Here is a 12,462-nt window from a genome sequence, read left to right as displayed (position 1 = left end):
AATAATAGCTGGAAAAAAAGGGCGGTAAGAAAACTGAAACGCAATGCAAAAGCGGCTAACTCCAAACTGGGGTGGGAACTATGGATAAAGGAATGCAAAAGCTACAAAACTTGGATCAGACTACGCAGGGCAGCTCTGTATCAAAATGATGCCGAAACCATGATGAGAACACTATCAACTAAAAAACCAGCTGACTTTTGTGCCTTGATCAACATTTCACAAGGAAATATAAGGACAAATATGATCAACTCAGTTTCCGAACCAGCCTGGGTTGAATTCTTCACTCATCTCTTTGCTTCTCCTACAATAAATGTGATCCCCGGTCCGGTTCTAAACCTGGCTCCCTGGGTGGATCTTTCCGCAAAAGAAGATATTTCTGCGGCGATCCGAAAGCTAAACACCTCTAGAGCCCTGGGTCCTGATGGCCTTACGAACACCGACCTAAAAAAACACATCACAGAATGGACAGATTTTATCAGTCTTCTGTTCAGTCACTACAGAGCCAGCAGACATATCCCAGCGAAATGGACAAAAGCCACTGTCATCCCAATCTTCAAAAAAGGAAGCAGAGAAGAGCCAGCAAACTATCGACCAATAGCCCTTTTGGATATTATGGGTAAATTGTTTGCCACTCTTCTTCTCCAACACTTCCGTCGCTGGGCAAAATCGGCCCTATGTGAAGATCCCTTCTAGCTGGGTTTCAAGAAAAACGGTGGTACGGCAGTGAATATCTTAATACTCAGTATGATCAAGGCAAAAATAAAGCAGAGAGCACCACCAGACTACGCGGCCTTCATTGACCTGTCGCAGGCTTTCGACAGAGTCGGCAGAATGCTCCTATGGAAAAAACTAAAAGGCTGGAGCTGCCCAGAAGAAATCTTACATCTTATTATAGCCCTCCATTCGAACACCACCCTCTGAGCCCGCTTGAACAAGCAAGGCACTCTTACCAAGGAAATTCTGGTAGAAAGAGGAGTGAAACAAGGTTGCCCGCTGGCTCCGGCTCTGTTTGTAGCCTTTCTGGGTGACTTTAAAGATTCAGAAGTTACCATTCGGAGTTTTCCCCCAAAGCTTGGCAATACCGTGGTGTCTCGAATTCTCTACGCAGACGATATGATCCTCTTAGACCAGACCCAAATAGGCCTCCAAAGTCAGCTGGATAATTTGACAGAGTACATGGCCTCCAACAACCTTACCATAAACAACGCCAAGACAAAAATCATGATCTTCACCAAGAACCGACCGCCTTAGACCGCAGCCCACATTTGGTCAGTGAACAAATGCAGTATCGAAGTTGTCCCTCACTTTAAATATCTAGGAATTATTCTCGATGGAACACCACAGGAGACCCAAATGCAATCATATCTCTGGGACAAAGCCAAGAACCTGACCTCGCAAATGAGACTGATTGACTGTAAATTCGGCAAATTTTCATTGATTCCTGCTTCAACTTCTATAAAGGAAAAATAGTTCCCGCATTAACATATGGCATGGACGCCACGATCAACATGCCGAGTTCATTGTGGCCAAAACTGGAGGGCTATATTTGGAAGACGATCTTGGGTCTACCGACCTCGATCCCGATTGCTGCTGTCAGAAGAGAGCTGGGCCTACTGTCGCTGGGTGCCACTGTCAGTCTGTCCTCACTGGCTATGTACAGAAAGACTCTTATCCAAGATGGTCTGCCAATTTTTAACACCATTGGCAAAGAGCTAGCGGCAACAAAATGTGTGGGGATTCAGAAATGGATCAACTGCCAAGAAAAGAAACTGGAAGAGGTGGTTTGCGCCAAAGAGGACTTAATTTGCATTCCACAAAAAGTGATCCAAAAACTGAAATATCAAGATTGGATATCCACTGGCGATCAAACTTCGGCGATTAAATTCCTGAAACATCTGCCGCCGACACACAATAAGCTAAAATCCCCTTTGGCCTACTGCAAAACATTTCCAGACAAAAAGCTACGGAGTGTCTTTTTAAGAGCCTGCCTGAACCTGCTCCACACCAGAGAGATTCTGGGGATAAGAAGCCACGCCAGTGTCACAACATGCAGACTGTGCCTAAACGAGGACTCGAAAGAAACAGTTCGACATCTTTTACTAAACTGTCCCACTCTCAACTCAGAACGCTCAGCAATTTTGGCACCTCTATGGATAAACGCCGTCTTGGTAGAAGAAGACACATGGTGGTACCGACTCATATCTGGGGAAAAAGCACGTTGGGCAGTAGCCACAAGCAAACTAATAGAAATAGCTTTCACAAACATAAACGCCAAGATTCTAGCTAGCGGCCACTGACCAACTATTATACTGTGTAACCACATCCGACTACAAACCCATTGGGGTAACTTGCGTACAGCTTTTGGATGGGATTCTAACTGTCTCACGAAACACCAGCTTCACCTCGAGGTCTGATGATGTCGGACTCTATGTGCTTTGCTATGTACGTATGGCTGAACAGACCAGTCAAGTGAACAAGACTTATAATCGGAAAGCTTGTGAAATGGTCAGAAAGTCCACATGTATTCATACGAAAATCTCATTTCGTTTACTTCCTCTTGTAAAAATCATTTTTTATTTTTGTGATTATATACAAGTAAATGAAAAAAATAGAAAATGGGATTGCACCATTCTAAAATGCTTCTGTGAATAAGGCCCACAGAGGTTGGATCCCTGTTATAAATATTGTAAACTCGAAGAAATAAAAACCTTTACAAATTATATCAAAAGATGAAAGCACGTACACTAGCTGATTCAAGTGAAAGAAACCCATACATAATAATGTGTTTTTCACGTGCAATATGTCCCTAAAGTGTGGTAAGTCCGGAATGTGCAGATTCCACGTATGCAATGCTTAGACACACGTGTCCGCATGAACATGGGACAACAAGAGTATGCACTGTGTTATGCATTGTCTGTAACGTTGATCACGTTCTACTGCGCATCGCATGCATTGTGTTGCACTTTGTGATTGCAAAGTGAGAATAATGTGGCTCCCCCGTGCATTGTTTTAAGTACTGTGAAAGACGTGCATTGTGTTACCCATTCACCCATCAATATGGATCCTGTGTACTAGTTACTGTGAATAATGGGTATCCGCTTTGACTGACGTATTGTGTTACCGTGGATCCATTGTGCTACATTTGTGCAATTGATAACCTATTCTATTCTATTGTGTTACAGAGTGTGAATAACGTGCATCGTGCGTTTTGTAAATGACATACACTCCTGCATCTGTGCTACATAATGTGGAGTCTGTGCATTGTGGGACTGACTGCTGCCATTGTGATATGATGTGATAGGTTGTTTATAACGCGCTTAATACCTAGAGGTTTCTAAGCACGGACCTGGGGATCGAACCTGTGTTGCTTCGTGTCATTTCGCTTCAAAGGCGAGCACGTTGCCGTTGAGCTATCCTCCCGGGGCAGGATGTTTCGCCCTGGCTGCTGCCTGGGGTGGGCTGGGCTGTGCTGGCCTGCCCTGCCCTGTTGGGCTTGCAGTGGGCGTGTAACTTGCAGGCCTCAGGGGGAACCTGGGTGGAGTTAAGCTGTCGCTGTACTTCACATTCATTAGATTGGGCGGTCTTACTCCTGCCGAGTCCCATCATATAAAGACCCCCTTGTCCCCCCATTTAAACGGTATCGACACTACAAGCAGCCCCCCCAGAAGAAAAAACGCCCCCTAACAACATATGGATTTTCGTATCGTTCTGTGATTACAAAAAAACGCATTACCCGCAAATTGAATGTCTAAGAAAAAGAGCAAATGCGTCCGCTTTGAATTCCCTGGAGGGAGTGGGGTGCTGAGAGCGGTGTATGTGTACAGTGTTTTTCTTTTCACCAGTCCCTATATTCGCGGATGGTATATTCTCTCCCGTGTAATGCACTGCAGATTTGCGGAGGTTGGCAGGCGGCACCATGTGGGCGTCTCTCTCAGAGGCTTGACTGTGCATTGGGGATGCTACGGATTGAAGAATGAGGGGCAGACAGGCTGTGGCACTTCCGGCTGGCCTGAAGCCAGGGACTGCTGGAAACTGATGACCGCTCTGCAGGAAGTAGTGACATTAATATCGCCCATTAGTGACAAATTACACTGACATTTTGATAGTGATTCGGTAAGTCAGTCGCCTCGGAGCTGGAGGTGCTGGCGGAATTGGATGGTGTGTGTGAGGGGATTCACCAAAAGGAACCGTCTTGAGGAACTCATTAAAGCACAGGCTGAAATGGCCGAAGCACAGCCCTCCTTGAAATTAATCAAGGCCCAGCTGGTGCTTCGGTTATTTCATCAAGCATCGGCAAGTTGCCATGCCAATGCCAAAGACTGCTCCCAAACTCCCATTTCTCCTTTCTCTTTTACGGTACACATGTTTTGGGCAATAGGTGGTGCTAGCGCCACCAAATGTGCCAACACCAAAAAGGGAATAATATAGAAGTAAAGGAAGTACAGTGAGAGAGTGAAAGAGGGAGCAAGTTAGAGAGCGAGAGAGAGGTAGAAAGAGTGCTGAAATCGTGTACAATGCATTGGGTGCAGCTAGTTGTTTTCCTGTTTTAGTCATGAGCACGTTTGATAGCATTGAGAGAGGGGCTGGGAATGGAAAAATACTCTAAGACCTCACCACGATGAAGGGATGGGGACATGGAGAGGTAGTTCTAGCACAATGGCCTATACTATGGGCTAGTGTTAAGGCAGCTTGCAGTTTGAATGGGAAACAAATGTTTTGCCAGGACCCCATCATGTCACAACCGCAGTAGCACTGCCCCTTCTGATCAGTCACGCGTTTTTCTTCTTAAAACAGTGCCGCCACTTGTCAAAGGGACTTCCATGGTTTGTGTGTGGCGTCGGCCCTTTTGCAAAGGGCTGCTATGATTTAGAAATGGCATACATCTAATGTGACTTGTATCAGATTGGCCCACTTTAAACTTGACAGCACTAGCACTTCCCCAGCATGTTTTGGAATGTTAATTGTGACAAACCTAGCACATTGCAGCAGCCTTGCTATGCTTTTGATGGAGCCCTAGCAGATTTTCACAAACATGATGCCTTACTTGTGCCTGGAAAGTTGTAGCATTTCTCAGAAGGGCTGCATTGCCTTTCATGGGATGGATACAGTACTTCTTCGAAGGGCCACTGTCCCCTTGAACAGAGCAAGCCTGTTTTTTCACGTATGATATGTTATTTATAACACGCTTAGTACCCAGAGGTTTCTAAGCACGGACCCAGGGTTTGAACCTCTGGTGCACTGTGTCGTCTTGCTTCCAAGGCGAGTACATTGCCCCTGATCTATCCTCCCGAGACCCTACTTGCCTTGTCATTCTTTTTAAAACTTGCAATAATCAAACAGTTGTGAATATTGAATAGTTGTAAACATAAGATACACCAAATCAATAAGTGAGTGCCTGCAACACACCGTATGGGCACTTAACCCTCTTTGTTTTTAAAAGTAAAATTACATTTGTTTGACTTGAAATTTCTCCAATAAAACATCTGAATACAGATGCGAAAGCCACCTTTCACCCGCCCGCCTTAAAGTGTTGGAAACCCTGACTTCACATTCTCATTTTTAGAGGAAAATAATATTACTGTAGCCTTTTACTGAACCAGCCGGGAATGAAAAACAAACCTTTTAAGTGCTGCACACCTTTGTTGTTGTTGTCCTGTACACCTCTTGTATAGGTGTTGTGATAGAAATGCGCATTGAGTCAAAGACCGATTTCTCGTTTTTTTTCTGGGTCCAATGTGATAGAGATGAGAAGGCGGCACTGGCTTGTTCACGTAATGTAATTGCATCCAGCTAGCAGCCATATATTAACAGTTGCAAGCTTGTCAGTACAGGAATGGGCGAAGAGCACAGTCCAGGTTCAACCAATGCAATAGATCATTGTGTACAGTATAACCAGGTATGCCATGGAATAGACACACTTCAGAGATGATACATGCAATGTCAATGTTTTATGGTTTAGTTTGGATGAGTTCTTAGAGAATTATTGCAACTGAGGGTGCTACCCTTTTTGATAGTAGGGGCTGAAATGTGATTGGCCATATTATGACTTCCATGGCAGGGGTGATTTTGGAACAGTTACATTTGGTATGCTGCACAGAAGACCATTACTAAATCATTTTTCCGCGTCTATTAATTAGAAGAAATGTGGAACTCATGTCTCTTTCTGCTACACCAGTGAAATAGGTATGCTGCATGCCCAGATAATCTTGTTGAAAATCATTTTGTTTACTCTTTCAGGATTTATGTGGAAACATGTGGAGTGAGGCAGAGTTTTCAATGATGACATTTGGTTCAAACATTCGCCCCAATGTACTCAATCAAAAAGAGCTCAAGGAATAAATCTCGAACAACTGGGATTTTCATGAGTGATATTCGTCAGCAGCGAAACCCAGACATTGGTTTCTGAAACGGAAACTCAGTATGAACAACCCATTTTACCTTGGGCCAAATAATACCATCGATCAGCAGTTAAATCCACCAAGATCGGATCCTCAATAACTTCACCACCTAATTTCACTTCCTGAGATTTCTGCGTGTACAAAAAAAAAAGTATCCTGTTTCCAAATAGACGCTCGAGCACCATGTCAAAAAACTCTGAGATCATCAACTTGTCCTTTTTATCAGAGAATGAGAGGGAGATCATACTTGGCGTGCTGAAGAGAGATGAACATCTGAAACAAATTGAAGGCAAAAGGATAAGGTAATATTGTTCCTTTTTATTTACCTGTACATTATTTTTAGATCTGGATCCAGGGCAGCACTACACAAGGGGGTCCACAAGTAATAGGTGTCCAAGCGAACTAGGATGCTGCAGGCAGAGCCCCAGCTATTATACTTGCTGCTCTCCCACCTCACATGTGGGCTGGAAGTCATTGCTTGCCTATCAAATAACATCATGTACTCTACTGTTTTACTGATTATTTTCTCCGGTCCGTGTCACATTAAATTGATTTGTCGTGAAGTGACAGTCTACTCTGCAGATCTAATGTGTTTTGTAAGGGGGTGAAATTAAGAAGGGTGCACTCTATATTTGTGTGGGTCAAAAGTGTGACTGCACTGTAAAAAAAATTACAAATCATTTTGAAATGTAAAATGACCAACTTAATGTGCTCCAGAGCGCTGGAGCCATCCATGTCCTATTTAGCTGAATGAGTAGAAATTCAGCTATACAGGACTTCGAAAGTTTGTTTAGAATTCAGCTCTAAAGACAAGGCAAACATGTCCCGTATATCTCAATTTCTACTTACATGTATATAAACAGGGAGTGTTTGCCATGTCTTTAGAAATGAACTATACATGATATGATGTAAATACCTGCAATGTTGTGTGAGTACCTGACAGATGATGGCAATACCTTGGAATTTGATGGCAATACCTAGTTTATGATATCAAATAACTGAGCATAGCATTTCAGTACCTGGTAAATTATGGTGACAATGCAAAGCCAATATACCAAATGGTATTGGTGCCTTGGCATTAATGACAACATATGTGCAATGTTCCGAGTACTTGGTGTGACAACTCTGGGCAATGTGTTCCTTCTCCCCAGAGGAGCCACCCCCTCTGAGGCTAGACAAATGAGCATGCTAAGCAAGACCCTTCCTAGGGGTCTGAACAAGTAGGACCTCACTGGGAGTGACTCCCCCCTTGGGGACAAGGACTCCCATTCCAATAAGGAACTCCCAGTCCAAACACTTTCTGCCTATATGGATGTTGCAAAGAGTTTGGTACCTCCTTTTATCACTATAATCCACAAAGACCTTTTTTTCACTCTGTTGCATTCAGGTAATGCTGTACATACCTGAATGCCCGAATCAAGGAAGACAGACACAGTTCTGTTTGTTCCAATGACATGCGTAAGAAGGGAGACGACTGTGAATGGAGGCGTCTATAGAGGGATTTGCGTAGCTGCTATGCAGAGGTGAGCCTCTGTAGCAATGACATACTGGAGGGGCCACATCGAGCCGCAGAACCAGCAGTGGCGTGAGCAAAGTGAGACCTGTGAGGTGAAAGCTGTACGGTGGGTGCTTTGACTGAGCAAGAGGCTCGATCAGGGGAAATGATACGACTGGAAGACAACCGTCTTCTCTGGTGGCGTGACCACTGAAGGTGGTGGGCTTGGCGCCTAGCAACCAATGCCTAAACTCGAGACAGAAAAGTAGCCCGAGTCCCAGAGCTCATCCCGGTAAGCACCTTTTCTGCCGATGTAATTACCGATGGGGAAACCGACACTACCGACTTGTGGAAGCCCATGAGTCCTTCGATTGGTTGCGTCCAGCTGTGCCGATAAACAATACGGGTACGAGAATTGGAGAGAGTGAAACGGGCACACCGCCTCGCAGAAGCAGAGTGGGAGGGATAAGAACAATGTATGTCAAGGCTGAAATAGCTGCAAAAAGCAATTCGAACTTAAGCAAAGTTGACAGGCACACACCATATTAATAAAAACGGAGTAAAAGGGATACGGGTGATGTATGCCAGGGCTGGGAAAGCCAGAAAAACTACTAAAGACATGCGGACATACGTCCAACTGTGAGTCGAGTGAAAGAAAGGTGAAAGGTTTGGGGGAAGGCTAGCAAAAAGCAGGAAACGGGAACCTGCAACAGCTGAGTGGGCAGATGGCCTAAGTTACCTTTGTCGGTGCATATGTTTCTGTTTCGTTACTCCAGTGCCGGCCACTGTTACAAAATGTAAAAGTTATCTATTAAGTAGTCAAACCCTCGCTTTTGAGATGTGTTTTTCATTTCCAATCGTCGGCTTGATTGCGAGCAGGGTAGACTAAGCATGCCTGCCTTCATTCCATTGTCGGTAAATTGAGTACCAACAATTTATCTAATATTAAAACGTGTTATTGCAGATGTTATGAACAATAGGACTCGGTCATGAAGCGCTGTATTAAACTGTGTTATTTTTAGGCTTATTTGTATTATTAATATTTTCATTGCATGTGTTATTGAATGACTTCAGTGCAACACTTGAAGGCAATTTTTGAGTCCATGCAAATAGTCCATTAGTGTGATTAATAATCTTCCGGGAAGGTCAGAGGCAAGGGCTAGGAATCTGTTAGAAAATTAAGTCTAGATGCAGAGAGCTACCAACTTCTGCTGTGACGTCCTTAGCAGCCTGGCAGGGCTGTAGAAAAGCTAACAGCCAATAAGCTTCTTCAGAAGGCAGGTAGTGGAGGCAAATGGCGCCTCGCACCTAAGTTACTGGAGGATTTGAAGTACTACCCACATAGTAGAGTGCAGGCCTAAGAATAAAAGTAAAGGCAGATGAATACTTCCCACGCCCCAATGCGCGAGAATAGTTGGCACGCCGAGGAGGGACACACGCGAATGGTGTCCAGTAAAACGACGTCACCAAGACGGTAAGGACAGCATTCCAGAGGCAACTGCGAGCCAGCAGACAGTGGGAGAGGCCAGCAAAGAGTGGGAGAGGCCAGCAAAGAGTGGGAGAGGCAGAAAAGGAAAGACATTTCCGAGAAATTACTCTGCAAAAAAAATGTGCAGAGCAATGTTGGTTATTTGGGGGCTTCCAGCTGATAACCATAAGTTAGTCCTTGCAACCCATGTGGACTGCTTTGCAGCCCTCCCCTCCTCCCACGATTTAACCAATCTGAGTTGTGAACTTTGGAAAGTGCGTTTGCTGTGGGCGTTTGTGGTTGTATAGACTGGCCTGGTGTTCCTTTTGTTGTCAGTGTTTATTAACATTCCGCAGCTTCACGTTCTCATTGGAGCTTGTGTTATGTCACTTCTGCTCTCCTAATGATGCTGGTGAAATGACTTTGCTGGGGGTGCGTGACAGTTTTAACACTTCTCATATCTAGTGCATGCACACATACGGTGCAAGGTCGAGCTACACTATTCCAGTTGAATACGGGAGATAACATCATTGAGAAATAGTTGAATCCCGTCTTTAGTTTTCATATGTGTGGCCTTTTTGTTTGTGTGGGCCTGGTGACGCTTCTCTTGAAAATCTCTTTGATACAAGTCATGCCAAAATGTATTGTCTGTTGACAGGTAGATTCCTAACATTTTCCAGTGTGTTTTAACAAAGGAAGGTGTTCAGTCATTGCGAGAAAAACATGTTTGGTCTGTTCTCGATGTTGAAGCTCTACATTTGTTCAGCCTTGTCAGACAGCTGTAATGATTGCATTCCTTTCTACTGCCATCTCGCTGCCTGGAAAAGGATCTATTTTGGTAGAGGGAGCCCTCTTGATCATGTTGCTTATTTGTGTGTATACTCGTGTATTTAAAAACAATTGTAGTCTTTGGGCCTAATTCACAACTCGTTTTGCAATGGGTGTTTCCAAGTGAAAACGCTTTTGTAAATCATGCCCTTTTGTATGCAGCTGTCATGCGCAAAAATTAATTTACAGCACTGTGGAAATAATGGTATGTATTATATTTATGAAGAACAAGAACCCTCCAGCTTGCTGCATCAAGAACAGTAGGGTGCTGCTGCTGCTGCTGCAGCAGCCGGTCATCCCGCAGAACCTCATATGCAGGCGGCGGGAAGGCTTAAATGTGGAAGAATTTTGCAAAGCTGTCCCTGAGGGCTGTGGCGTTACTGGTTCCATGGGCTCAGACATCAAGGAACATGTATTGTTAGCACAAGAAATGTGAGACGAGGGAGAAATGTCTCTCCAAGGTAACACAAATGTACTTTGTAGCACTAAAGGGCTGCTTAAGAAAAAAGTGTTTACATGCATCTGCCAGTATCTCGAGGACCAGGTCCGAGTTGCGTTCGAGTATTGGACGGAGAAGTAGGAACAGGATACGTTGTTTATGTTTTGAAAGTCCCAGAGTTGGTCGGAGTCAGGAAATTACCAGTGGCTGTAGCTCAGGGTGCCATAGAGTAGTATTGAGAAATTCCCTGTGACTACCTTGCATAACATACATGTACATGACATTTGTTGTCAGTGACTACTAGGGAAGAGAGGTAAGAGAATATCCGAGCGTTGGGGGGAGGCAAGGAATAACAATAAGTGGCTTTTATGATGAGGCATCACATGTGCCAAGCTTGTTGAAACCAGGGAGGAGACGCCACTATTTCGACTGTCAACATGTCTAAAGTACTCAAGCGTGTCAGTGGGAGAAGAGCCAGGGGACGCGCCGAGCGAAGGGAGGCCTTCAGAGGACGCTGCCATAGCCGCATCACCCAGCAGGCCTCCCTGGGCTCCCATCTCCTCCATTCCCCTGTAGCTAGGGCAGCTGGGGTGCCTCTCACAGACTGGCCGACGGCAGAGGCCAGGATGTGGGTGGTGGGAGGGAAACTCAAGGTGCGAAAAAAGGCAGGTGGGAGGAGAAAGGTTAGCCCACCCCCCAAATAAGTGCTTATAAGCACCTTACCACAAGCAAACACTCTCTTTTCGAACTGTCTGGGTAGAAAGAAGAATTTCCTGCCCGGCCACCCAAACTGTAATGTGAAAATGTCAAATGTTTAATATGTCATGTAGTTTTGCAAAGGTAGCGGGCGCCCCTTTCTCGAAAGAACAGACTTGATAATCTGTTCAGTGGTTATTAACCACTTGAGAGTTCGCAGCCACTGCTTTTACTCACTGTGCCTTTCACAGATGGGAAATATCCATTTGCATATCAGTCTTTGTCCTGCCCAGGGGCAGTCAGCACCGAAATGCAATGGCAATTCCAACCTGCACGAGATTGCCACCAGCAACCCCATACACGTGTTTCACCCTTGTTGGGGATCATCAGTGAGGTGAAGCTGATGCCTCTCTAAGCACAGTGAGAGGGAGACCACGTCTGGTTGCCCCCACGAGACCTAGGGTTACCAATCCCAGGTTCCTTGAAAAATAGTTTTGCAAAGGTAGCGGGCGCCCCTCTGTCGAAAGAACAGACTTGATAACCTGTTCAGTGGTTATTAACCACTTGAGAGTTCGCAGCCACTGCTTTTACTCACTGTGCCTTTCACAGATGGGAAATATCCATTTGCATATCAGTCTTTGTCCTGCCCAGGTGCAGTCCAGCATCGAAATGCAATGGCAATTCCAATCTGAACTAGAGTGCCACCAGCAACCCCATACACGTGTTTCACCCTTGTTGGGGATCATCAGTGAGGTGGAGCTGATGCCTCTCTAAGCACAGTGAGAGGGAGACCACATCTGGTTGCTCCCAGGAGACCTAGGGTTACCAATCCCAGATTCCTTGAAAAATAGTTTTGCAAAGGTAGCGGGCGCCCCTCTCTCGAAAGAACAGACTTGATAACCTGTTCAGTGGTTATTAACCACTTGAGAGTTTGCAGCCACTTCTTTTATTCACTGTGCCTTTCACAGATGGGAAATATCCATTTGCATATCAGTCTTTAATATGTCATGATTTGCTGATCTACAGCAGAACCGTCGCAGTGGAGGTACATGGTGCATCCAGGCTGGTAGGCCTGCCAGAAACCACAAGGGACTGTGCAGTGACTGAGTTTGTTGGTGGTGGAGTTTCTAACTTGCCA

The 12,462-nt window shown here is 45.0% G+C and overlaps 1 protein-coding gene across 6 annotated transcripts in view; it reads left to right on the top strand.

Annotated features, from left to right (window-relative positions):
* SYTL5 (synaptotagmin like 5) overlaps positions 1 to 12,462 on the top strand; it is an 885,600-nt gene that overhangs the window by 117,805 nt on the left and 755,333 nt on the right. For 5 of the 6 annotated variants that reach the window (XM_069636560.1, XM_069636555.1, XM_069636559.1 and 2 more), the window contains one exon: positions 6,238 to 6,700. In XM_069636560.1, the coding sequence (XP_069492661.1) occupies positions 6,582 to 6,700 (119 nt within the window). In that variant the 5' untranslated portion in view covers positions 6,238 to 6,581. Of the gene's footprint in view, positions 1 to 6,237; positions 6,701 to 12,462 lie in introns of those variants that run through there. The other variant, XM_069636558.1, reaches the window with a different exon arrangement.

Source organism: Ambystoma mexicanum, chromosome 7p (genome assembly GCF_040938575.1).
Source record: "Ambystoma mexicanum isolate Mex_15411 chromosome 7p, UKY_AmexF1_1, whole genome shotgun sequence".
In the NCBI taxonomy this organism is placed as follows: domain Eukaryota; kingdom Metazoa; phylum Chordata; class Amphibia; order Caudata; family Ambystomatidae; genus Ambystoma; species Ambystoma mexicanum.
Note: the sequence above shows the minus strand (reverse complement) of the source record. Positions and strands in the feature narration are given on the sequence as shown.